This window comes from Pristis pectinata, chromosome 25 (assembly GCF_009764475.1).
Source record: "Pristis pectinata isolate sPriPec2 chromosome 25, sPriPec2.1.pri, whole genome shotgun sequence".
NCBI lineage: Eukaryota > Metazoa > Chordata > Chondrichthyes > Rhinopristiformes > Pristidae > Pristis > Pristis pectinata.
Window position 1 is genome coordinate 3893172 of NC_067429.1, and position 25692 is coordinate 3918863.

A 25692-nucleotide genomic window follows, 5' to 3' on the forward strand; every position below is an offset into this window, starting at 1 on the left:
CACTACCATTTAAGTCAGCCAGATAAGTACATGGATAGTAGGGGTTCAGAGGGCTATGGGCCAAACGCGGGCAGATGGGACTAGCTCACTGGGCAACACGGTCAGCATGGACGAGTTGGGCCGAAGGGCCTGTTTCCGTGCTGTGTGACTCTAGGACTCTCTGTTCTCGCTCTCTCTCCCTTGACTGCTTAATTTCTTCCCTTATCTCCTCTCATTTCTATCTCCTCCTTCAGGTTCCTTCTGTCCCACTTTTCAGTGGAGTTTTGTTGTTTTTTTTTCCTTTTTTTCTGCTGGTCTCTAACATGAGTGTTTAATTGTGACCACTGCTCGAACCTGTGCAAAGCCCCACTGCCCTGAACCCAGACCCAAGTCGCAGTGACTGTAAAACCCAAATCTTCACCGAGATCCACATGTCAACCTCTGGGTAAGTTCCTCAGTTCAGCTCACAGTTATACAGCATGGAAACAGGCCCTTCGGCCAACCGCCTCGCACTGACCAAGGTGCCAACCTGCATTAGTCCCATTAGCCTACGTTTGACTCATATCCCTCTCAAGATTTCTTTATTAGTCACATGTACATCGAAACACACAGTGAAATGCATCTTTTGCGCAGAGTGTTCTGGGGGCAGCCCGCAAGTGTCGCCAGGCTTCCGGCGCCAACCTAGCATGTCCACAACTTCCTAACCCGTACATCTTTGGAATGTGGGAGGAAACCGGAGCACCCGGAGGAAACCCACGCAGACACGGAGAGAACGTACAAACTCCTTACGGACAGTGGCTGGAATTGAACCCGGGTCGCTGGTGCTGTAATAGCATTACACTAACCGTTACACTACCGTGCCTTTACCTTTCTTACCTATGTACCTGTTTAAATGTATTTTAAATGCTGTAATTGTCCCCGCCACCCCCCCCCCCCCCCCACCCCCCACTTCCTCTGGCAGCTCCTTCCACATACCCACCACCCTCTGTGTGAAAACTCAACCTCCCCAAGGTCCCCTTTAAATCTTTCCTCCGTCACCATAAACCTATACCCCCCCCTACCCTGGGAAAAAGGCCACCCAGCTCATCTATGCTCCTCATGATTTTATAAACCTCTATAAAGTCACCCCTCAGCCTCCCAGCCTATCCGGTCTCTCCTTAGCCCTCCAGTCCCAGCAACATTCCTGTGAATCTTTTCTGCACCCTCTCTAGTTTAATCCCATCCTTCCTATAGTGTGGCGACCCAACTCTTGTTCTCATTGCCCTGACTGATAAAGGCAAGCGTACCACATGCCTTCTTCGCCAAGCTGTGTCACCACTTTTCAAGGTTCTTGTACCAGTAGGTCTCTGTTCTACACACTCCCCAGGGGCCTGCCGTAATGATGTATCATTACCGGTATAATCTACGAGCCTCCAAGTGTTACAATACACAGCCCCTCCACTAACCATGAGCTTTCTTCAACAAATAAAGGCAGCACCTCCCAGTCCTTTTATCATGGGCAGCTTCCTCTAAACACCTCAAAACATTTAGCAGAATGAGTGAGAGTGCTTCATTAGTGCGGACAGCTCACGTGTTCGGTAGAAGGAATGCTGTCCGTTCTACACTGGGGACTCTCAGATACACCGCTGCTTTGGTCCCATATTATGAGTCCTCTACATACAAGGCAATCTGCCCACATGTAAACTTAAACCCAAGAACTGCAGATGAAGGCACAGTAGCATAGTGGTTAGCACAATGCTTTACAGCACCAGAGACCTGGGTTCAAATCTGGCCACTGTCTGTAAGGAGTTTGTACGTTCTCCCCGTGTCTGCGTGGGTTTCCTCCGGGCCCTCCGGTTTCCTCCCACATTCCAAATACGTACGGATTAGGAAGTTGTGGGCATGCTACGTTGGCGCTGGAAGCATGGCGACACTTGCGGGCTGTCCCCCAAAATCACTACGCAACAGATGCATTTCACTGTGTGTTTCGATGTACATGTGACTAATAAAGATCTTATCTTACCTATCTTATCTTATCTTAGAACACTGCAAACTCAGCAGGTCAGGCAGCATCTGGTGAGGGAGGAACAGAGTTAACATTTCAAGTGTAGAAGGAGAGCAGAAATAAGATAAGACATGATCTTTATTAGTCACATGTATATCGAAACATGCATCTTTCGCGTAGAGTGTTCTGGGGGGCAGCCCGCAAGTGTCGCCATGCTTCTGGTGCCAACATAGCATCCCCACAACTTCCTAATCCGTACGTCTTTGGAATGTGGGAGGAAACCGGAGGGCTCGGAGGAAACCCACGCAGACACGGGGAGAACGTACAAACTCCTTACAGACAGCGGCCGGAATTGAACCCGGGTCACTGGCGCTGTAATAATGTTACACTAACCGTTACACTATGCTAGCAGTTATTGTTGTTTTAGGTTTGATGAAAGGTCATCAACCTGAAACGTTGACTCTGTTTCTCCCTCCACAGATGCTGCTCGACCTGCTGAGTGTTTCCAGCATTTTCGGTTTGTATTTGCCTGCATGTAAGGCTCCAACTACACCAGAGCGGCTGTAGTGTTTCTCCCACTGTTTGAAGATTAATTTGTTTGTACTGTTTGTTTTTCTCAGCTACAGGCAAACCTGATCCCAGGCCTGAACCTGAACGCCCTCGGCTTGTTCCCACCTTCGTCATCCACTGTCCCGCCTCACCCTGTAGGTGTGGCACCCGCGACGCCCTATGGTCCCTACATGGTGAGTGGGTCAATGCGGTTTAAACGTCTGCCCCTGTTGGGCAAATGTTGGAGGTGGGACTGGGGCTTGGTACAAAGTCAGGCACAATACATATCCAAGGTAACTTGCAAAAACCAGTGGGATCTCACAGCGTCGTAGAGGTGTACAGCACGGAAAAAGGCCCTTCGGCCCATATGTGTCCGTGCCGACCAAGATGTATATTCAGGCTAATCCCATTTCCCAGCACTTAGCCCATATCCCTCTAAACTCTTGTCATCCATGTACCTGTCCACATAATTCTTACTTGTATCTAATGTACCTGCCTCAACCACTTCCCCTGGCAGCTGGTTCCATATATCTACCACCCGCTGTGTAAACAAGTTGCCCCTCAGGTTCTCATTACACATTTCATCTCTAGCCTTAACACTATGTCCTCTAGTTTTCGATTCCCCAACCCCGGTAAAAGGACCTCTCACCCTATCTATGACCCTCATGGTTTTATACACCTCTATGAGATCACCCCTCAATCTCCTACGCTCCAAGGAGTAAAGGCCAAGCCTGTCCAACCTCCCCGATAACTCAGTCCCTTAAGTCCTGGCACCATCCTTGTAAATCTTTTATGCACTCTTTCCAGTTTAGTCACATCCTTCCTATAACAGGGTGACCAAAACTGAACACAATACTCCAAGTGCGGCCTCACCAACGTCCTGTACAGTCGCAACTTAACCTCCCAACTTCTATATTCAGTGCCCTGTGGGATCAAAGCCAATGGGGTCTCTGTTTAAAATGGAAACAGTTGAGAGGTTACGGGGAAAGAGCAGTGTTTTTGAAAGGAATGTATTTCTGGAAAATAATTTGTTGAGCAAAATCATGCAACTAGAAAATGCGAGGTGAATTGCAATATGGGTGTTTTGGTACCGCGAGGAGATCGACAGTGTTTGTTTCTTCAGCTTCTCCACTCCAAGTAAGTATTGCATGAGGATTGATGTCAATGTATATGTGTCTGTGGTGGGAAACAGATACTTGCACAAGTTCATTTTGCAGTGGGAATAGTCCGGTCCAATTTCCGGCAGGAGTCAGTCAGAAGAGCCAGATTATCACATCCTTATCCACAAAATATTAATCTTTAAGCAAGCAATACTAAAAAAAATCCAGCTCCATGTGACAAAAGTACTGAGCAAATTTCTGCACTCCAGGTTAAACCAATTTTCAACTCCAGTTTGTGTGGAAGAGTTTCTAGGTTATAGTTTTCCAACAATTGAACTTCAACTACTCTTGGTTCACTAAACATTCAATGAATTTAGTGCCAGCACCAAGTAGGGTCTCCCTCTAAACTCATGCGTAGTTTTTGACAGGACATCTCTCAGTCCAGTACTGCTGCCAATACCTTGTTGGCAAAGACCAGAGAAATGCATCAATTCTGAAAGGACCACTAACAAAAATAGATTGGTAAATCGAAGGCACAGACCCCAAGGGGTCAACGTGACTGTTTGTTGATTGAGAATTGCCTGTAATCAGTCTGGTATTTCAGTGTAGTGTGATGCGGTCTGAGTGACCTCTGTGTTTCTGCATTGAACTTGTTCATTTTAAGATGAAAATATCTCAAATTTGTCAAAATTCTTCCCAAGTTTTATTCCATTAAAGTTGGTTAATTTCTGGGCCAATATACAATAGGATCATCAAGTCATAGAGAGATGCATAGAACATAGAACAATACAGCACAATACAGGCCCTTCGGCCCACCATGTTGTGCCGACCGCAGGGAACAGCACAACAGATACAGCAGGGAAACAGACCCTTCAGCCCATCGAGTTCATGCCAACCATCAGCACTAATCCTACATTAATCCCCATTTTTTATTCTCCCCACATTCTCATCAACTGCCCCCAGATTCTGCCCCTCATCTACACACTGGGGGCAATTTCCAGTGGCCAATTAACCTACCAACTTGCACAATTTTGGACGTGGGAGGAAACTGGAGCCCCCAGAGGAAACCCACGCATTCACAGGGAGAATGTGCAAACTCTACACAGACAGCACCCAGGTACCCAGCACTGTAATGCACGACCTGCCCAAATACACTACACCAATAATAGAACATAGAGCACAGACCAGTACAGCACAGGAACAGGCCATTCGGTCCACAATGTTGTGCTGAACTAATTAAGCTAATGACACCTAATCCCTTTTGCCTGCTCAATGTCCATATCCCTCCATTCTCTGCCTATTCATGTCCCTATCTAAGAACCTCTTAAACATCTTTATCTTATCTGCCTCCACCACCACCCCTGGCAGCGCGTCCTCTGCATAACATCACCCAAAGATAAAATGACTCCCCCTGTCCAGTTTCAGCATCTGCTACTTAGAGACATTTTCCTCAGCGCGGATTGGTTGTCTAGTTCCGGTTCAGGGTTTGAGGTGTGTGTTTGAAGGACTGTGCTTTGGCTGGGCTTGACGATGGGTTTGATTTCCACAGCAAACCTCGGACCCAGAGACGGTCCACGTCTTTATTCCAGCTCAGGCTGTGGGAGCCATTATCGGGAAGAAGGGCCAGCACATCAAGCAGCTATCTCGATACGCAGAGGCCTCGATCAAGGTGAGGTGATGCTTCATCTTAACCTGCCCTCTTAGATGGTGGAGAGCCTTCTTATTTCAAAACCTTCTACTTTTTACGTGACGTAGTGGCTTGGTTGGCCCACAGTGTGGGACTGCAGGGACACATTATGGATATATCCCAAATAATTGGTAATCGGTTTATTATTGTCATGTGTACCAAAATACAGTGAAAAACTTGTTTGCCTGCCATCCAGACAGATCATTCCATCTAAGTTCCTCCAGCATTTTGTGTGTGTTGATACAGAACACAGAATAGTTTCCCAGGGTGAAAATGGCTAACATGAGGGGCCGTAATTTTAAGGTGATTGGAGGAAGGTATAAGGGGGATGTCAGGGGTAAGCTTTTTACACAGACAGTGGTGGGTGCATGGAACGCACTGCCAGCAGACGTTGTGGGGGCAGATACATTAGGGACATTTAAGAGACTCTTAGATAGCCACATGAATGATAGAGAAATGGAGGGCTATGTGGGAGGGAAGGCTTAGGTAGATATTAGAGCAGGATAAAATGTCAGCACAACATTGTGGGCTGAAAGGCCTGTACTGTGCTGTAATGTTCTACAGTGTTACAGTGCATTGCAGGTGGACAGGTAAGGTGCAAGGGCCATGATGAGGGAGATCAAGAGTTCATCTTGAGCTTATCAGAGGTCTGTTCAATAGTCTTATAACAGTGGGATAGAAACTGTCCTTGAGCCTGGTCATTGGTACCTTCAGCCTTTTGTATCTTCTGCCCGATGGGAGGGGGGAGAAGAGAGAATGACCGGGGTGAGAGGGGTCCTTGATTATGTCGGCTGCTTTCCCAAGGCAGCGGGAAGTGTAGATGGAGTCCATGGAGGGGAGGCTGGTTTTTGTGATGGACTGGGCTGTGTCCACAGCTCTCTGCAATTTCTTGCTGACTTGGGCAGAGCAGTTGCCAATATAGTATCAGTCACTACCATATCACCAGAGCTAACAAAATATATTTGAAGTGTGGTCGCTGTTGTGATATATACACAGATTACAACATGGTAATGACCACGTCATCTGCATTTGTGGTAAGAAAGGTTTAGGAGAGGAATTCTAGAGCTCTGAGCCCAGGCAGCTGAAGGCACAGCTGTAGTGGTGAAGTAAAGGAAGTCAGGGCCTGTACAAGAAGCAGGAACTGGAGGAGGGGTGGGAGGGGGCAGGACGTTGTAGGAGATTAGAGAATTAGAGGCAAAAATGTGGGTGATTTGAAAATGAGGAAGTGGATTTTGAAACTGAGGTAAAGTCAGAAAATTCTGTAAACACTCAACAGGTCAGGCAGCATCTGTGGAGCGAGAGAGAGAGAGAAACAATGTTTCAGGTCAGAGATCCTTTGTTTTGATGAAGAGTTTCTGATCTAAAACATTAACTATTTCTCTCTCCGCAGATGCTGCCTGACCTGCTGAGTGTTTTCAGCATTTTCTGTTTTTATTTCGGGTTTCCTGCACCTGCAGGTTGCTTTTTCCTGATTTTTAAAACCAAAGTATTGCAGAAGCGATGTTTGTGAATGGGACTTGGTTCATCGCAGAATACTGGCAACTAACATGAAAAATACAATGATGCTGGAGGAACTCAGCAGGCCAGGCAGCATCCGTGGAGAAAAGCATTTTCTCCATGGATGCTGCCTGGCCTGCTGAGTTCCTACAGCATCATCGTGTTTTTCATCTAGATTCCAGCATCTGCAGTCCTTTGTTTCACTGGTAGCTAAGATTTGAACCTGTTCAGGTTTACAAAAGGTATGATTAGGATTTGGCCAGCAAAGTGTGATCACACACAGGACCTTTTCCTGGGAGGTCACCCTGAGACCTCACAGGTCACAGGCCCTAACTGACCTGACCCCAGTAGGTGAAGGTGGACGTGGTGTTCGAGGTGGAGGTCTCAGACACCCAGACCCAATTACCACACTCTCTGCTCAGATCCAGGCATGGATTGAAATAATAGTCTGAGGGGTAACAAAGGCATGGAGATTCCTTCAATTCTCTTCCTCAAAGGGCGATGGAAGCAGAATCTTTGAATATTTTCATGGCAGAGGTAGATGGATGATAAGCAAAGGGGTGAAAAGTTACCAAGAGTAAGCATGAATGTGGATCTCCTTAAATGATGGAACAGACCAAGGGGCCAAGTTTGTCTGTTTCCATGTACATGTGAATTTTTTTTATACAGGCCATCTCTTAGCTATTAAGTTAATCTGGCTTCATGGAGCCATGGATTTGTACAGCATAGAAAAAGGCCCTTTGGCCCCCCCCCCCCCCCCATGTCTATGCTGACCATTGCATTAGGTCTGTCGCCTCCATATGCCTTGGAGAATCGAGTGCTTGTCTAGATGCTTCTTAAATGTTGTGAGTAGATGCCTCCAACAGCTCCTCAGGCAGGTTACAGGCTCCAACCACTCTACAAGGAAAGATCCCCTTCAGATCCTCTCTAAGCCTCCCAACCTCTCTCCTTAAACCTATGCCCTCTTGTTTTAGGCACAACCGCCATGGGAAAAAGGCTCTTTCTAACCTATCTATCCTCCTCATCATCTTGTATACAATTCATTGAGCTTCAGCTTGTCCCTGGTATTTTCAACGCAGCCAAGACTCCCAGATGTCTCGTTCTCCAGTCACCTGTCACTGCAGGTGAAGATCCCATGGTCTTAGCTCCCCCCCTAGTGGCTTGTTGGGTAAAAGCACCTCAGCAGCACAAATCAGGCAGAGCCCTGAATCCACAGGATGGCTGCTTGAGCCAGAGTGTGGTATGTGGCAAAAGTAGGGTCATGTATCCCACCACCCTTGGTAGGCAGGGGGAATACTTTCCCAGGGTCCCTGCTCTTAATTGCAATCTGATCAGATCCACGAGACAAAGCTCGTGAACATGAGGGAAAGACTGTCGCGTCCAGAAGTGGGGCCCCAAATGGTCCACATACAAAGAGATGACCACTTGGGAGAGAAAGTTGGAGTCACAAGAGACTGCAGGTGCTGGGATCCGGAGCAAAAAAACGACATGCGGGAGGAACTCAGCGGGTCAGGCAGCATCTGTGGAGGCAACAGGATAGTCAACATTCCGGGTTGAGGACCTTGCATTAAGGCCTTGCACCAGGGTCTCGATGCAGGATCTCGAAACATCAACCATCCCTTTGCTGCCTGACCCGCTGAGTTCCTCCAGCAGCTCGTTTGGTGCTGGGTGAGAAAGTTGCTGGCACCCATGTGGATCCCCCTCGCTGCAGCAGTCGGCACCAACGGGGAAAGAGACAAGGGAGTAAGTCAGGAAGTGAGTGCATTTCAGTGTGGTTGGAACTTTTCTCGAGGGGCGAGGGGAAAAAGGGGCAGAATTTAGCAAAGTCCTTCCAGTTCCTCCCTCTGACACCCTTTGTGAATTTCAGCCAAAACTCTGTTGCCCCTGACTCCTCGGAAACCCACCGCCCAACTCCCTCACTCACTCTGGATTGATTTTAATATTCTTATTCCCTTTTTCCAATCTCCTCGAGGTCTCATCCTCCCCCACCACCCACCACCCACCCCCCCCCCCCCCCCCCCCCCCCAACCTGCAGACGTCTGCAGCCTCTGTACCTCCTGGGGAGCCCTGATTTCCATCGGTCCATCACCCTTCCTCAAGCTCTGGAATTCCTTTGCTAAAACTCTTCTATCCCCTTTACAATGCCCCTCTGACTAAGCTTTTGAGCACCTGTCCTAACACATGGGTATAAGTACCTGGCAAGGCTCCAGTGTTGAAGGCGCTGTCTGTATTTAAACTGTTGGTGACACTCACTCTCTCCCTAGCCTCGTGGCGGATGTAATATTCCAATGTTTCTCCTTGCAGATCGCTCCTGCAGAAAGCCCGGACACTAAACAGCGCATGGTGATCATCACAGGACTACCTGAGGCCCAGTTTAAGGTAAAAGGCACAGCCTGGCAAGAGAGGGGAAAGGTTATTCTTCCAGACTGGGAGCTGGTGTTACACACGTCCTGCTCTCCATCACCTCACCAGCCAAGACCCAGTTGTCTACACTGCAAGCCATCCGATCCCTACCCAGGCCGGTTGTGTTTAAGTGAGGGGATTGTTTGAATATCCAGGGTCCAGGAGGTTTTTAAGGGGGAGTGGACATCTGCTTCAGAAGGTCACATTTTACTGGGTGTTGGAGGATGGCTCCGTCACAGCTCTTTCAATGGGCTAGTACAGGTTGGTGGACCCAATGTCCCCTTCCTCCACAATTCTAAAGCCCCTGGACTGATGTTTTTGCTTAACATGCAGACAACTTCACCTTCTACCTTGTTCCAATCCAATCTGTACATGGAATTCTTTCCTTGCTCTCCATCCCTCGATCTCCCCTCTCTCCTGAATCTCCTCTCTTCATCCTCTACCATTTCTTTCCGTCTTCCCCCTCTTTTCTTTCTCTCTTCTTTCTCTGTCCTCCTTTGTCCAACTTTCTTTTTCTGACTCTCTTCTTCCCTCCAACCTTTCTCTTTCTCTTTTCAGCCATACTTCCTGACTTCTATCACTCCCTCTCTCTCTAACTCTGCCTCTCTCCTCTGCCTCTTCCCTCCCTCTCTTACTTTAAGAGTTCCCATACAATGAGCTTGCTGTTCCACAAGCTTACTGCTACACTGGCTTCAGTTAACACAATGGGCAAACATTCCAGGCAGCAGCACAGGATAAAGGCCCCACGTTCCTGGCTGAGGAAGCCACAGTTGTTACCGTAGACCCTGGCTCTGAATGTCGTCAGTGTAAACACGTGTGCTACGATGCTTCCCATGGCTGAATAGTCTGATGGTACTCAACAAGCATGTGGAGAGTGATCTCACAAGTGAGCGTAGAGTCATAGAATTATACAGCACGGAACCAGGCCCTTCAGCCCAACTGGTCCATGCCGACCAAGATGCCCATCCAAGCTAGTCCCATTTGCCAAAATTTGGCCCATAACCTTCTCAACCTTTCCAATCCACGTACCTGTCCAACTGTCTTTTAAAAGTTGTTACTGTACCTGCCTCGACCACTTCCTCTGGCAGCTCATTCTACATAGATACCACACTTTGTGTAAAAATGTTGCCCCTCAAGTTCCTATTAGATCTCTACCCTCTCACCTTAAACCTATGCCCTCTAGTTTTTGATTCCATAACTCTAGGAAAAAGATTGAGTGCATTCACCCGATCTATGCCCCTCATGATTTTATACACCTCTATAAGATCACCCCTCAGTCTCCTACACTCTAAGGAATAAAATCCTAGCCTGTCCAACCTCTCCCTATAACTCAGTCCCTCAAGTCCTGGCAGCATGCTTGTAAATCTTTTCTGCACGCTTTCCAGTTTAATAACATCTTTCCTACATCAGAGTGACCAAAACTGAACACCGTATTCCAAGTGCGGCCTCACCAGCATCCTGTACAACCGCACCGTGACCTCCCAACTTTCATACTCAATGCCCTGACTGCTGAAGGCCAGCATGCCAAAAGCCTTCTTCAGCACCCTGTCTACCTGTGCCTCCACTTTCAGTGAACCATGTACCTGTACTCCAAGGTCCCTCTATTCTACAACACTCCCCAGGGCCCTGCTGTTCACTGTGAAAGTCCTTCCTGGATTTGACTTTCCAAAATGCAACACCTCGCACTTATCTGAATTAAACTCCATTTGCCATTCCTTGGCCCACTTAGCTTATCAAGATCCCCCTGTAATTTTTGATAACCACCTTCATTGTCCACTTTGCCACCTATTTTCATGTCATCTGCAAATTTATTAATTGTGCCTTGTACATTCTTATCCAAATTGTTGATATAAATGACAAACAACAATGAGCCCAGCACCGAACCCTGAGGCACACCACTAGTCACGGGCTTCCGGTCCAAGAAATGACCTTCCACCATCACCCTTGCATCCAATTAGCCAGCTCTCCCTTGGTTCCATGCAATCGAACCTTCCAGCAGAATCTTCTACCAACGCCAGTCAGTGGGAGAGCTGGGGAGCATCCTTAAATATCTCTTTGATTTCCACCCAAAGGTTCAGGGGAGAATCCATGGGAAACTGAAGGAGGAGAATTTCTTTGGACCCAAGGAAGAAGTCAAACTGGAGACGCACATTAAAGTTGCTGCCTCGGCGGCTGGAAGAGTAATAGGCAAAGGGGGGAAAACTGTAAGTACCTGTGCTGAGTGTTTGTGGTGTCCCGCACAAAGATGGAGAGTAAAATGGAAACTCCTTTCCTAACAATTCATTCATGGGTCTGGGTGTCACTGGCCAGGCCAGCATTTATCGCCTGTTCCTAACTGCCCGGGAGAAGGTGGTGGTGATGAGCTGCCTTCTCGAACCGCTGAAGTCCTTCTGGTGAAGATGCTCCCTGGCCAGGGAGTTCCAGGATTTGGACCCGACGAAAATGAAGGAATGGTGATGTGTTTCCAAGTAGGGAGGGCGTGCGGGTTGGAGGGGAACCTGCAGGAGGTGGTGTTCCCAATGTGCCTGCCGCCTTCTCAGTGGGAGAGGTCACAGGACTGGGAGAGGGGAAGAAATGTTGGAACTGTGAGAAACGCAGCTTTTGGAAATCCAAAATATTTATGAAAGGGTCTTCTTCCCAGGGTGGAAATGTCAAATACTAGAGGACATAGCTTTAAGGTGAGAGGGGGAAAGTTTAAAGGAGATTGCGGGGTAAGTTTTCTACACAGAGAGTGGTGGGTGCCTGGAAAGGGCTGCCCAGGGTAGTGGTGTAAGCGAATGCAATAGTGGTGTTTAAGAGGCATGTAGACAGGTGCACGAACATGCAGGGCATGGAGGGATGTGGGACATGTGCAGGCAGATAGGTTTAATTTAAATTGTATCATGGTTGGCACAGACATCGTGGGCCAAAGGGCCTGTTCCTGTGCTGTACTGTCGTATGTTCTATGTATGGTTGGAAATACTCAGAAGGTCAGGCAGCATCTATGGAGAGAGAAATATTCCAGGTGCATGACCTTACACTAGAAATGGCCAGTTTTGCAAAAGGCTGGTTATCTGAGATGGTTGAATTCAGTGTTGAGTCCCAAGGGCTGTATTGTCCCTAGTCAGGAGACAAGCTGCTGTTTCTCCAGTTCACGTTGGGCTTCTTGGAACATTGTAAGTGGCCAAAGATGGAGGGTTCAGAGTGGGGGTGGGGTAGAGAACTCTCCACTCCCGTTCCAACCTCTCTGCCCTTGGCCATGTAAATTCTCCACCCCACTTCCACCCCTCATAAGCTCAAGGAAATGATTGGTTCATTCCTGTGGCCCCTGGTTTCAGGAATGTTTTACTCTCACTGATTCCCCGTGTTCCTGCTCTGGGAGGCCGGCATGTTCGTGGTACATGTCCGTGCCCGTGCCGTGTCACTGGGCTTGTTGACCTCTCTCGGACTGCGGGGAGTCCAGTACTTCTGTCCCATCATTCCATGGCTTTGTGCTTCTTCGTTGCAGGTGAACGAGCTGCAGAATCTGTCCAGCGCGGAGGTTGTGGTTCCCCGAGACCAGGTGCCAGATGAAAATGACCAAGTTGTTGTCAAGATCATCGGTCACTTTTATGCAAGTCAGGTAGGCACGTTACACGGCGCCAGTGATCTGTTGGGCTCATCAGCAGGTCACAGAGTCATAGAGCACGGAAACAGGCCCTTCAGCCCAACTGGTCCATGCTGACCAGGATGCCCCTTCCAAGCTAGCCCCATTTGCCAGCATTTGGCCCATAATCTTCTAAACCTTTCCCATCCGTGTACCAGTCCAACTGTCTTTTGAAAAATGTTATTATACCTGCCTCAACCACTTCCTCTGGCAGCTCGTTCCACATAGATACCACCCTTTGTGTAAAAAAAAGTTATCCCTCATGTTCCTATTAAATCTTTTCCCTCTCACCTTAAATCTATACCCTCTCATTTTTGATTCCCAATCCTGGGAAAAAGACTGAGTGCATTCGCCCTATCTATGCCCCTCATGATTTTATACACCTCTATAAGATCACCCCTCAGTCTCCTACACTCCAATGAATAAAGTCCCAGCCTGTCCAACCTCTCCCTATAACTCAGTCCCTCAGGTCCTGGCAACATCCTTGTAAATCTTTTTTGCACTCTTTTTCCAGTTTAATAACATCTTTCCTATATCAGGGTGACCAAAACTGAACACAATACTTCCAAGTGCAGACTCACCAGCATCCTGTACAACTGCACCATGACCTCCCAACTTCTATACTCAGTGCCCTGACTGATGAAGGCCAGGATGCCAAAAGCCTTCTTCACCACCCTGTGTACCTGTGACTCCCCTTTCAGGGAACCATGTACCTGTACTCCAAAGTCTGTTCTACAACACTCCCCAGGGCCCTGCTGTTCACTGTGAAAGTCCTCCCTGGATTTGACTTTCCAAAATGCAACACCTCGCACTTATCTGAATTAAACTCCATTTGCCATTCCTCGGCCCACTTACTCAGCTGATTGAGATCTCCCTGTAACTGTTGATAACTTTCTCCATTGTCCACTTTACCACCCATTTTAGTGTCATCTGCAAACTTACTGGGTCACTGTGTCAATGAACCTTCTGGCTCCTCATCTGCTCCAACGCAACACTGGGGCTCTCACCTGAATGCCCACCCCCACCCCCCCCCAACTCCCAACACCCCCCCCCTTCACCAAATCCCCTCACACCTCCCCAAGCCTCGCCCAGAGGAGGAGGAACTGGACTCCTTTCCCTCCATTTTGTCAAACGCACCTATCTTCCAAATACGATCCCTCCACCCTTCCTCACCCCAACCTCCCCACCCTTCACTTCCTCATCCTTCCTTGTCTTCCCCTCCTATCTCCTCCCATCCCCTCACCTCCTTATCTGACTCCTCCCCTCCGCTGCACCCCCTCCCCACCTCCTGATCCCCTCACCTCCATACACCCCACCTCCTTACCTCTCCCCCACCTCCAGCCTGCTATTCCCTCACCTCCGCAGCACCCCCTTCACTCAGTCCTTGATTCCTCCTCACCCCTCCCCACCTCTACGCTGACACTGTGGAGTTTATTAGACCTTTCTGTTGTGCTGGTACTCTCTGTACTGGTGTTGGGAAGGTCCAGACATTGTCCATTGTCCAACCTGGTCCGTGGTAGACAAGGTGAGCCGAGCTCCACCCAACCAATGTACAGTGTCCAGTGTTGGGACCAGGTCCATTGTGTGGGAATCCTTCACTGATCTGCCGCACCACCAGCACAACATCTCTGGGAATGTTCATGACTCAGCTTGATGGAGTTTTCAGCCTGGACAGCATAGGGTGGGGACTGGCTGGGAGAATGGATCAGGTAAAACATCAGACACAAATGTAGTGAGAGCCAGCGAAGGTTCACAGGTTCAAATGACTTCTCCCTGCTTCTGTTCCTTATACAAAACGTTCACCTCATTGCATTGGGAGAGACTGATAACAGAGACCAATAAGAGTTTATAGGGATCAGAGTTCATGTGGGCACTTTTTATCAGCTGTAAGTAGTGCAACTATTTTATAAAATTATTGCTGAGTTAAATACTAATACAGTTTATGGTGTATTCCTCAATGTAATTTCTTAACTTACCTTGAATCTACCAGTCATTGTAAGTAAACAAAGTGGAATTTTCTACATCTCTAGAGTTAATTTTCTATGTTCACTTTTAACTCACTTAGGTACAATTTCATTTTTGGTTAAACACAACTAAAAAAAGAGATTGTATTTTGAGTAAACACAATTAAACAGTCTGTAAGAAAAACAGAAAATGGTGGAAATACTCAGCAGGTCAGGCAGCATCTGAGGAGAGAGAAACCGTTCATGTCTCAGGTCAAAGATCCGTAAGCGAAGTTTCTGCAAAAATGAAAAGGATTGTGTAAATCCAGGAACTTTAAGTTGAATAGAGTCATAGAGCAATACAGCACAGATACAGGCTCTTCAGCCCAACCAGTCCATGCTGACCAGGTGCCCACCCAGCTAGTCCCAATTTCCTGCGTTCGGCCCATATCCCTCCAAGCCCCGCCCCTCCATGAACCTATCAAAATGCTTCTTAAATGATACTATTGTACCTGCCTCAATCAATTCCTCTGGCAGCTTATTCCACCTTCTGCGTGCAAAAGTTGCCCCTCAGGTCAATTTTAAATCTTTTCCCTCTCACCCTAAATGAAAGTGAATTATAGCTATTGTTTAATTGCCCTGTTCATTGTAACCTAGAAGATCTACGTACAGGTAGTTCTGCTACAACACGTGTTTCCATAATGTGAACTGGTTATAACGGGATTAATGGATTAGAACCATAGAACCATACAGCACAAAACAGGCCCTTCGGCCCACCATGTTGTGCCATCCATCAAACCACCCTCACACTACCTAACCCCTTCCTCCTGCATATCCCTCCATCTCACATTCCTCCATATGCCTATCCAACAAACTCTTGAACCTGTCCAATGTATCTGCCTCCACCACCACCCCAGGCAGTGCATTCCATGCACCAACCACTCTCTGGGTGAAAAACCTCCCCCTGACATCTCCCCTGAACCTCCCACCCATAACCTTAAAGCCATGCCCTCTTGTCTTGAGCATTGGTGCCCTAGGAAACACAATTTGCATTACACAGGTCACAGTGGTTATCACACAATTGGGAAAACCTGTTTAACTCTGTGCTTTGAAGGTAACTACAGCCTGTTCTGCCATAACATGACTTTCTATAACAGCAGGTTTCTTAGGAATGTAATTATTAGTTATAGCACAACTACCTGTACTATAAAACTCCAATAAGTCTATTTGAATAATCAGAAACCAGGTGATGTTTGCTGTGTTTGCGTTAGACTCACCAGGACCTCATCTCTCACGCTCCCTTTAAACTTATTAGGTTCACTGGAACATTTATTATAATACTGTGTAATATCCAAAAAAAAAATTAAAAGTGTGTTGAGGTATTAATAGGAATAACATCCAATAGTTTGCAAAATCTGTCAGTCCGAAGGGTGTCAGATTATTGTTTTACCATATTCTGGATCTGTCGCTGTATCAAAGCTCAGTGTCACCTGAGCTGACTCATTCAGGATCTGTGTTAAAACATGTGCACTAACACTCCCCCTGGTGTTGAAAAAGTCGACACAGATCAAAAATCCAACTCAGCTAATTCTGGTGATTTATCTCATAAGAAATAGAAGCAGGAGTTGGCCACCTGGCCTGTCGAGCCTGCTCCGCCATTCAATAAGGTCGTGGCTGATCTGGCTGTGGACTCAGATCCACCGACCAGCCTTTTCCCCATAACCCTTAATTCCCCTACTATGCAAAAATCTATCTAACTGTGTCTTAAGTATATTTAATGAGGTAGCCTCCACTGCTTCCCTGGGCAGAGAATTCCAGATTCACTACTTTCTGGGAAAAGCAGTTTCTTCTCATCTGCATCCTAAATCTATTCCTCCGAATCTTGAGGCTATGTCCCCTAGTACTAGTCTCACCTACCAGAGGAAACAACCTTCCTGCCTCTATCTTATCTGTCTCTTTCATAATTTTAGATGTTTCTGTAAGATCCCGTCTCATTCTTCTGAGTATAGTCCCAGGTGACTCAATCTCTCCTCATAGCCTCTCCTCAATAACCCCCTCATCTCTGGAACCTCCTCTGCACCGCCTCCAAAGCCAGTGTATCCTTCCTCAAGTAAGGAGACCAGAACTGCACGCAGTACTCCAGGTGCAGCCGCACCAGTACCCTGTACAGTTGCAGCATAACCTCCCTGCTCTTAAATTCAATCCCTCCAGCAATGAAGGCCAACATTCCATTTGCCTTCTTGATAACCTGTTGCAGCTGCAAACCAACCTTGTGTGATTCATGCACAAGCACTCCCAAGTCCCTCTGCACAACAGCATGCTGCATCTTTCACCTCCGAAGTATTAAAGATCATCTGTCTCTTTGCCTCTCAGCTCGCGCAGAGAAAGATCAGGGAAATATTGGCCCAGGTAAAACATCAACAACAGCAGAAGGTACAAAGCAGCCAATCCCAGCCTCGGAGGAAATGAAGTCAACAAAATGTCCCAGATACCTGCCAACAATGGAGACAGATGCCAGGCCAAAGTGTGGCTGTGTTCAGATCAACTGTTTGTTCACCTTTAACACAGTGGAAGGCTAAGTAATCATTCTGGATAAAAGAAAAATTACCAGGGCAATTGGGAATAATTTTAAACTCTCAGGAGAAAATGTTTAACAATGTAAATTTAGGGTGGAGAGAGATCAGTCTTTTGCGGGGATTGGGTCAAACCTGCTCATTAGATATTGACCATGTGTTTATGGGAGATTAGAGAAGTGGTCAGTTGTAGAGGGACAGAGCCTCCTGCTGTTCAGACCTACATTAGAAATTCCGCTGTGTCACGATTAATGACAGTTGGTCGTTTCTTCTTGTTAGCAGTAGAATTACTACATTAGGGACTTCTGCCTTGTGAAGGATCCTGCTTTTAAATAAGCCCCTTCAACATCCACCTCCCTGGCCTCTGCTAAAACCTACCACCTTTGTACCCTCTTATCCTGATCACAGATCTTGAAGAGGTGCAGTGCTGACCAGGTTGGGAATGGAGAAGGGGTGAATGAGTTTGGGTTTGGATGGGGACATATTCAGATTCCAGCTGTAAGATTGCTTAAGGCATGTGGAAAGTCAGGATAGATAGTCTTAATGTCCTGAGATAAATTGGACCCAAAGGTGGAATTGTGATAAGCATCATATTTAAAAATCTGGGTGGATATGGTTCTTAATTCTCTCAGCTTGAAGTTTCCCATTGGGAGCATTAGTTTCTCCTCTGAAGATTGAAAACCAAAACCAGAAAATGCCGGAAACACTCAGCAGGTTAGGCCGCATCTGTGGAATGTGAACTAGAGTTAACGTTTCAGGTTGAAGACCTGTCATTAGATCTGATGAAGAGTCTTCAACCTGAGACATTAACTTCGTTCCTCCTTCCACAGATGCTGCCCAATCTGTCGAGTGCTTTCAGCATTTTCTGTTTTTGCAGTCTTTAATTTACTAAGTATGAAATCCATTCAATATCCACAATCTTCGAGCACAGAGATCCCCAACACATCCATTCATTTCCTGCTAACAAGCTTTAGAAAGGCCCCTCATCGAAAGTTCAGGGCAATTTACCATTCAGGAAAATAGAAGTAAGAGACCCCATGGCATAGTGCTGGATGAGGTCAATTGTCTTTATGTCAAGTAGCATTCTGATGTGTTTCATAGAACCTAAACAAGAGATAAAAATGGGTAAAAATGGCACTCTACTTCGGGGTTAGGGTCACAGTAAATGTGAAGTGTTCATTTGGTTCAAAACTTTACTGTTTAAAGTGTAATATACAGGAGAAGGAATGGGCAGACAAGTATAAACAGCAGTGGTACTGGAAGGCGCACACAATGCACAAGACACAGTGCAGACTCTTCACAGAGACAGACCAATGTGAGGAACAAAATTGCATGTTGCTGTTTTGATGTTTGTAATCTGGTGTAGACAGTTGGATATTTGAAGGTGTCTGTAAAGTCGATATCTCTGCTTAAGTTGCTGGAAAGCTTTGTGGGTTAGGGGGTTGGTGAGGGGGAGATTGGACAGTTTGAGAACAGCTAACGAACCGGCTTCTACTGTTAGCTGCATCGTAAACAGCGTGGTATAGGGCCTATTAGACTTCAGTAGGAGCAGTGATGAGCTTTCACTGAGTATGTCCAGAGTCTTGCTCACGAGAAAACCCCAAAATACCACAACTTTATCCATAAGATGAATTTTTCACCTCAATGGAAACTTCAAAACATGTTCAAAATGGTTTGACGTGCAATGTCTTGGAATACTTGCCAAGTACAATTATTGCTCCACGAGGTGCACCCCAGACCTTGAGAACTGATACATTGCACGAAATGGTGTAATTTACCCCTTGATACCATGGGGGCCAATCAATACAGTGACCAGTTGATACTGTGCACCAATGGAGTGCATGCGTCATTCAATACATTTAGTACAGTGTACCAATTGATACATTGCACCAATCAATGCATTGCACCAAATGATACATTGTACCAATTACGTTACACCAACCAGAACATTGCCTTCTTTCTCCTCCTCCTCCAACAACCTATTCACTGGATGCCATCAAACAGTCTCAGGAGGCACTGAGGACCATGTCTAACTTATTTGAGATAAAGTGATTCTTGATTATTACTTTGCTTTGGACTAAGCCTTCCACAGTGTTAAAACTCTAGAAAATTGTGTATTCTTGCCAAATATTAAATGAACTGTGATGATTGATAAGATAATGCCAACCACGTGTGGTATTAGCTTAAAATTTATTCTGCTTTCTTGAACGAAAAACTTAGGAACAATTTTAATTTGGGTGGCTGGTTGTTCCCACACAGCCATCACCCAAAGTGCTGTCTTCTCCTGCCAAAGATTGCAATCGCAACCACACAGTGTGGGGCACAAATCAGTTCTGATTTTTATTTCTTGTTTCCTCACCCCCTCCCAAACATCAGTAAAGAAAGTGGAATGAAAATAAGAGTCCTACACGTGAGGTGCACGATAGTCACCGAGAGGGATTAAAAGGAGTGAGCAGTTGAAAGAGGCAGAAGGAAACAACTTTGATATCTGGTCCAGTCACTTTTCCAGGAAAGATTTGTGTTTTTTTTAAATTAAATGAGTTATGAAAAAAAATTGAGAGAGAAAGAGAGAGAGAAAGAATCCTAACACTGCTAAAGAACACCGAAGGAAGTATAATGATGGTGTTGACCCAAGGCAACACTGTGTGCTTTTACTAGACTACCTCAGGCATTTGGTACCTCAATCTTTGTTCCTTTTTTGCTTGCTGGTATTTTATATACTTATAAAGCTGATAGTCTTGAATATTTTATTTTTTTAATAAAAGAAAGTAAGATTTGCTGAGTTACATACGGCAGCCGGGAACTGTGCAGGAGTTACTGTGTGCTGCGGGCTGTTAGTTTGCCCTGCTTCTAGTTGATGGAAGTGTTAAAATATTTTTAAAAAACTAAAAAAAAAATTACAGCAACTGCCTCAAATCTGAGGTGCCACATTGGGAACAAATTGCATTTTTAAATATTTAAAAGCAGTTGTGATGATCCAGTTACATGCCACATTTTCTATTTTTAAATTTTAAAAATCACATCTAATGATTTTTAAGTCAGCACTGTGTAAAAGGCTTGGATTTCCTTTACTAACACAACGTTATAAGGTCTCATCAGCATTACTAAACTAGCCTTTAATATAAATAGTCAATATATCTTTAATATTTTAAAATCCTTCAGCATTCAACTTTTATCATTGTGATTCCCTTGTCCGTACTAATAATGGAAGTCCCTATGTAAACCATATCAGGATGAAACTATGTCCTCCTCTCAATGGACAGAATGTATAACTTTAAAATAGGGACTATATCACTTTTGTCTGCTCTGGTCTAATTATCCTTTGACCTCTAACCACTTGGTGTGACACCCTATAAACAAAACTAGCACCTCAGCAAGACACACTATCTTGAGTAGGTGGGGATGGGTGACATTCTTATATATTTACCTTTCACTGCTGATTTACCTCTTACTCCTTACCCCAGGTTTCATTATTCTCCCAACACATACACGCATGCACGCACACGCACGCACGCACACACACACACACACACACACATATATATACACATATATATACACACAAACAGAGACTTGGAAGAGACACTTACATACACATCCACCTCTTCATTTCTAACACAGTTTCCAAAGCCTGTTTCCTGTTCGAGGATGTGCTTTGAGCTTCTGTTTGGGTGGTTGGTCTGAAAGAAAATTAGTATCTTACCACAACCTGGAAATTTGCTCATTTACTTTTTTTCTCTCAGTAGTGAAAACTTGAAAGGATCTGACAGAAAGGCACCACTACCCCCAAACCCACGCAACAACTGAGGAAGGATTTAGAGACCTGTTACCTGTTGTTGGTGGTTGTATCACTGGCTGAAAGCCATGTGACCTGCCAACCTGCACCACACAACTTCCTCCTCGTTACCGCTCCCTCCACTTTACGTGAGATACTCAGGCAGCAGAGTTGTAGGACTTTTGTGGAAGGGGGCCAGAGATGTGTTGGGTTGTGGAATCACCCTTCCAATGATAGAAAAGATCATTTTAACTCCTTATTTTGTTTTCTTTTGGTGTGTAATCTCTCACGTCACTCTTGTCCAACTTGTCTGCCATCGGAATCATGACCTTAGACCCCATTTACTCTCCCACACCCACTTCAGTTGAATGTTGTCAGTTCAAGACAACAGCCACAAACACATAAATCTCTGTATGCCACACACACACACACATACATTCACACACACAGAACTGTGCACACATACATTCAAAACTGAACATTATGGCGTACACACAGTGTGCACATGTGTATCCACACACACTCAGAACTGCACACGCCTTCTCCCATGTGTGCACACTCACACATCTGCATGCACAATCTTTTTAATCTTTAATATAAACCTGCATTTAATTTTACTTCCTTGCAAACCAGTCTGAGGAAATCCAAGTTTGTTGCACTTGCCACTGCTTTTAATAATAACTTCATGTGGGAACAAAAGCTAGATTCTGAAAGTGGCTGCATTGCGCACAGCCTATTCAACCATTGCTGTATTTTTTTTCAGGTTAAGGCGTTGCCCTCTGTACATCCCTTCCATTTATTTACTTAAAGCGTGAAACAACCTATTCAGACTTCGGCCAATTTTTATTTGTTTTGTTTTGGATCCTACAGCAAGCATCATCTCACCAACACCTGTTTGAGCCTTTTTTATATCTTGAAGCTACAGTGCTGGCAATTGACTTTTGCAGTGTATTGCTTATTACTATTGATAGTCCTGCCATAGACACAGTCTGCTTGGATACCTGGGTCTGTCTGCCTCTGTCCTTGTTGGCTCAGGTTATCCAACTTTCTTAAAATTTAGGAGATTTTTCCTTGGGAATATTGATAGTCCCAGAACTGTAATTTTATGAAGTTCAGGAAACTAATGATTTTAGAAATCTGTAAATGTCTGTTGAAAACATCCTAGTGGGTTGGTTTATTTTAAGAGAAGGTGTCTGTTACAAATTTCCAATCCTCAAATATATTCTGAAAAGTTTGGAACGATAAGGTACAACTTTGAATCTTAGAGTGTTCATTGCACAGAAGGACATTCGGTCCATCGAATCCATGTTGGCTCCCAGTGGTGAAATCTTCTCAGTCCCATTCTTCCGCTCTTCCTCTGTAGCCTTCCAAAGATTCTCTCTCCCTCACCGGTGCTACTGGCAGTGAATTCCAGATCCTAAACCTTTTCTGGATGAAAAAGATTTTTCCTCACAACTCACTGGACCATTTGCCCGAAATTTTAGATCTCTGCCCCTTGATCCTTGAACCATCTGCTAATGGGAACAGAGGCACTCTGTACCTAATTCAAATCACTCAGGATCTTGAACATCTCCTGCCAAACCTCCTCTCAACTATCTTCACTCCAGGTAGAACAACAAGCTTCTCCCAAAAAAGCTTCTGATCTTCTAAACTCAAAGCTGAATCCCTCAACCCTGCAACCATTTTGGTAAATCTCTCCTGCATCCTCTCCGGGACCTTAATAATCTTCGTAAACTGAGGTGGCCAGTGATGGACACCATATCCAGTTGTAACCCAAACAGAGTTTTGTACAGGTTCAATATATCTTCCCCATTATTTTTGTCTGTACCTCTCTTTATATATACCAGATGTTTTACTAATCCCTCTCTCAGCAAAGATTTGAGCAAATATTTTTATTCCTGCACATGCTGTAGAATTGTACCATTTAGAACATGCTTTCTTTCCTTAACCTTCCTGCTAAAGTATATGACTTCACATTTCTCTGTATTAAATTTAATTTGCCACTTGTCTACCCATCCAGTCAGCCTGTCTGTGTTTACTTACAGACTTCTGCTATTCTCTTCAGGGTTTATCACACTTCTAAGCTTGGCGCCATTTCCATATTTGGAAGTTTTACCCTGCACACCCATGTGCAATCATTAATATCTTTATAACAAAGCAATGCTTGCAGATCCCTGGGAAGACCAGGGTCTACCTCCCTTCAGTCTAAAATACAACCATTTATCACCACTCTCTGCTTTCTGTCTTCAAGCCAATTTCCAAACCTTGCAGCTGGTGACCCTTCAATTCCACCGGCATTCAGCATCCAACAAGGAGAAAGATCCAAGTGCATTTATCACATTACTGCAGGAAGCAGTGAAGCTTCAGTGAGGACTCGGATATATCTTAGAACCTTGCTGGTTCCGTTGCCTCACTGATGGAACCACATCTGACGTTTTCTGCTTTGCTGGCCTTCTCACACTTTCTATCTGACCTTGAGTCCTGTGTAATCCTCAATAGGGGTGCCAGCTTCATGGAATAGAGTGATGGAGTGGGGTCTTGCAGTGGGGTTTGCAGCCAATGTGATTGGTTCCCTGCTCTGATTAAAGTTTAGAATCCAATTGACTATTCAGTTGGAACTTCTGTAACTCAATAGGACAGGAAAGTCATAGATTCCAAAAGGAGGTAAGGCTTTTTATTCCATATTGTGGACAGTTGGATGAAAGAGAGTTTGCAATGGAACCTAAACTTTTGCTTACTGTGGTAATGAGGAAAATCGGACCCTGGCTCCAACCTGTATTTTATTTCTATCCAAACTGAAGTTAGTGGATTAGTGGAACACAGTCTCTGAGGTAACATTGTGAAGTGCAGAAGACATTATTTTAGGCTATGGGCCATATCTCACTATAGTGTTTGCATCGACTTGTGCAGTATTTGCTTTAGAGCTGAAAAGCCTGTCATTTAAGCCACTGTTCCACCAACTCTCTTGCAACAAACCTTTCTGTTCTACAGCTTTTTAAAACCACTAGAGATGCAGCCTCATTCCACACAGGCAAAGTTAGAACCAGGATATAATCTTTAAAATAAATTTTCACAACAGCATCACTAAGTGGCTGCAGGTGGAGAAGGGGGAAAGGAAGTTTGGAAAAAAGCCATTTAATGTGAATCTATTCTTCTGAACACCTCAATTAGTAGCATTGCTCTTTTTGAGTATTTGAAACAGGAAGGTGGGGAGATCAGAGTAGACAGGCTGCAGTTTCTATGGCAGGACTGTGTTTAACTAAGATTAATACTTCAATTTGAACTGAAAGAAAAGGAAGAGTTTACACGGAGCAGAATTTTTTTCAAAATGTCATTGGCAGGCCTGGGAAGGTCACCCAGAGTTGACTATCTGTCTGGTGGGCTGACCTTTGAGTGGGCACCCGAGTTCAACTCATAATGGTAAAGGTTGATCATGGTCCAACAGGTAGATCAGTTTAAAACAAATTATGCATACGAATCAGATTTGCTATGGTGATTTTTGTTTCAAAGGCAATGTCCAAATCACCTGGTTAATGAGTGTCAAAATGTTGATCCTAAAGCCTGATTGTTTTGCAATCCACACAGCTGTCCTGCACATGCCTGATGGTACAAAACTTTTAGCCTGTAATGTGAAGGGTTTACAAGAAGTGTTACACGTTAAGGCCCCAGACACCACGAGACTACAGTCTTCCCTGAGTCTAGTGGTCTTCCGTAGTTCTTTTGGTGATCTACTAACAAAACTGCTTCCTCTATTTTTGCCTGCACCCCAGTCTTGTTAGGAGTTGATTTATTGTAAGGTTGAAGCAGGCAACAGAGTACGGAAACGAACAAGGGTAAGATGCACTGGTTGGAAATTGGATTGACAGTTAAATGGCAGGTTCCTTAGCTCCAGGCAGTGATCTTTGCAACTCACTCTGACTTTCCTGCCTTGGCCCCTGATGCTGAGTTGGGCTGGGGTGTAGTTCTACAGATGCCAGAAGTCACAAGTACATTGTTCAGCCAGCCCAAGCAGCTGAAGACTACAGAGAGGATTGGGAGCCTCACGGCCAAGTCCAAACCCCACCCTTGCTGATACCCACCAGCTATTGTGGGGTAGGATTTTCAGAGTCTTGAGAATAATTGTAATATCCCCTCCTCAGGTATCCCCAGCTACCCAAACACAAGACCAGGGGTCCTTTCTAGGACTTTGCTAATTTGTACACCTTGATATCACACTTTTCAAACTGAATTATCAAAGCAACGAACCCACTTTGGTAGAAGTGAACACACCAGTCTGTATAGAAAGCAAAATAAGTATTCCACCTATCCCCACCTCCAAAAAAAAATTGGACATTGCCTTTCCTTTGGAGATTGGATTTCTAATTTTAAGCTGTATGGTGAGGTGTTTGGAATTAATTTATATATATCCACGACAATTGCTACCTCAAAAGATTTCCCATGTGCTGGTACAAAAAGGCATTTTTGAATTAAGAGTTGCTATCTCATTACCTCTGCTCCGATGGCAAACCCTCCTTGACCTTGGATTGGTGTGTACTGTGCATGCAGGCCTCTTTCAACAAAACCTGCACTGCATTCAA

General features: G+C 45.4%; 1 protein-coding gene across 1 annotated transcript in view; it reads left to right on the forward strand.

The window, feature by feature from the left end:
* igf2bp1 (insulin-like growth factor 2 mRNA binding protein 1) overlaps positions 1-25692 on the forward strand; it is a 146324-nt gene extending 120632 nt beyond the window's left edge. The window contains exons 10-15 of the mRNA XM_052038666.1: positions 2584-2706; positions 5162-5281; positions 9101-9175; positions 11272-11403; positions 12687-12800; positions 17141-25692. Coding sequence (XP_051894626.1) covers positions 2584-2706; positions 5162-5281; positions 9101-9175; positions 11272-11403; positions 12687-12800; positions 17141-17236 — 660 coding nt within the window. The 3' untranslated portion in view covers positions 17237-25692. The remainder of the gene's footprint in view (positions 1-2583; positions 2707-5161; positions 5282-9100; positions 9176-11271; positions 11404-12686; positions 12801-17140) is intronic.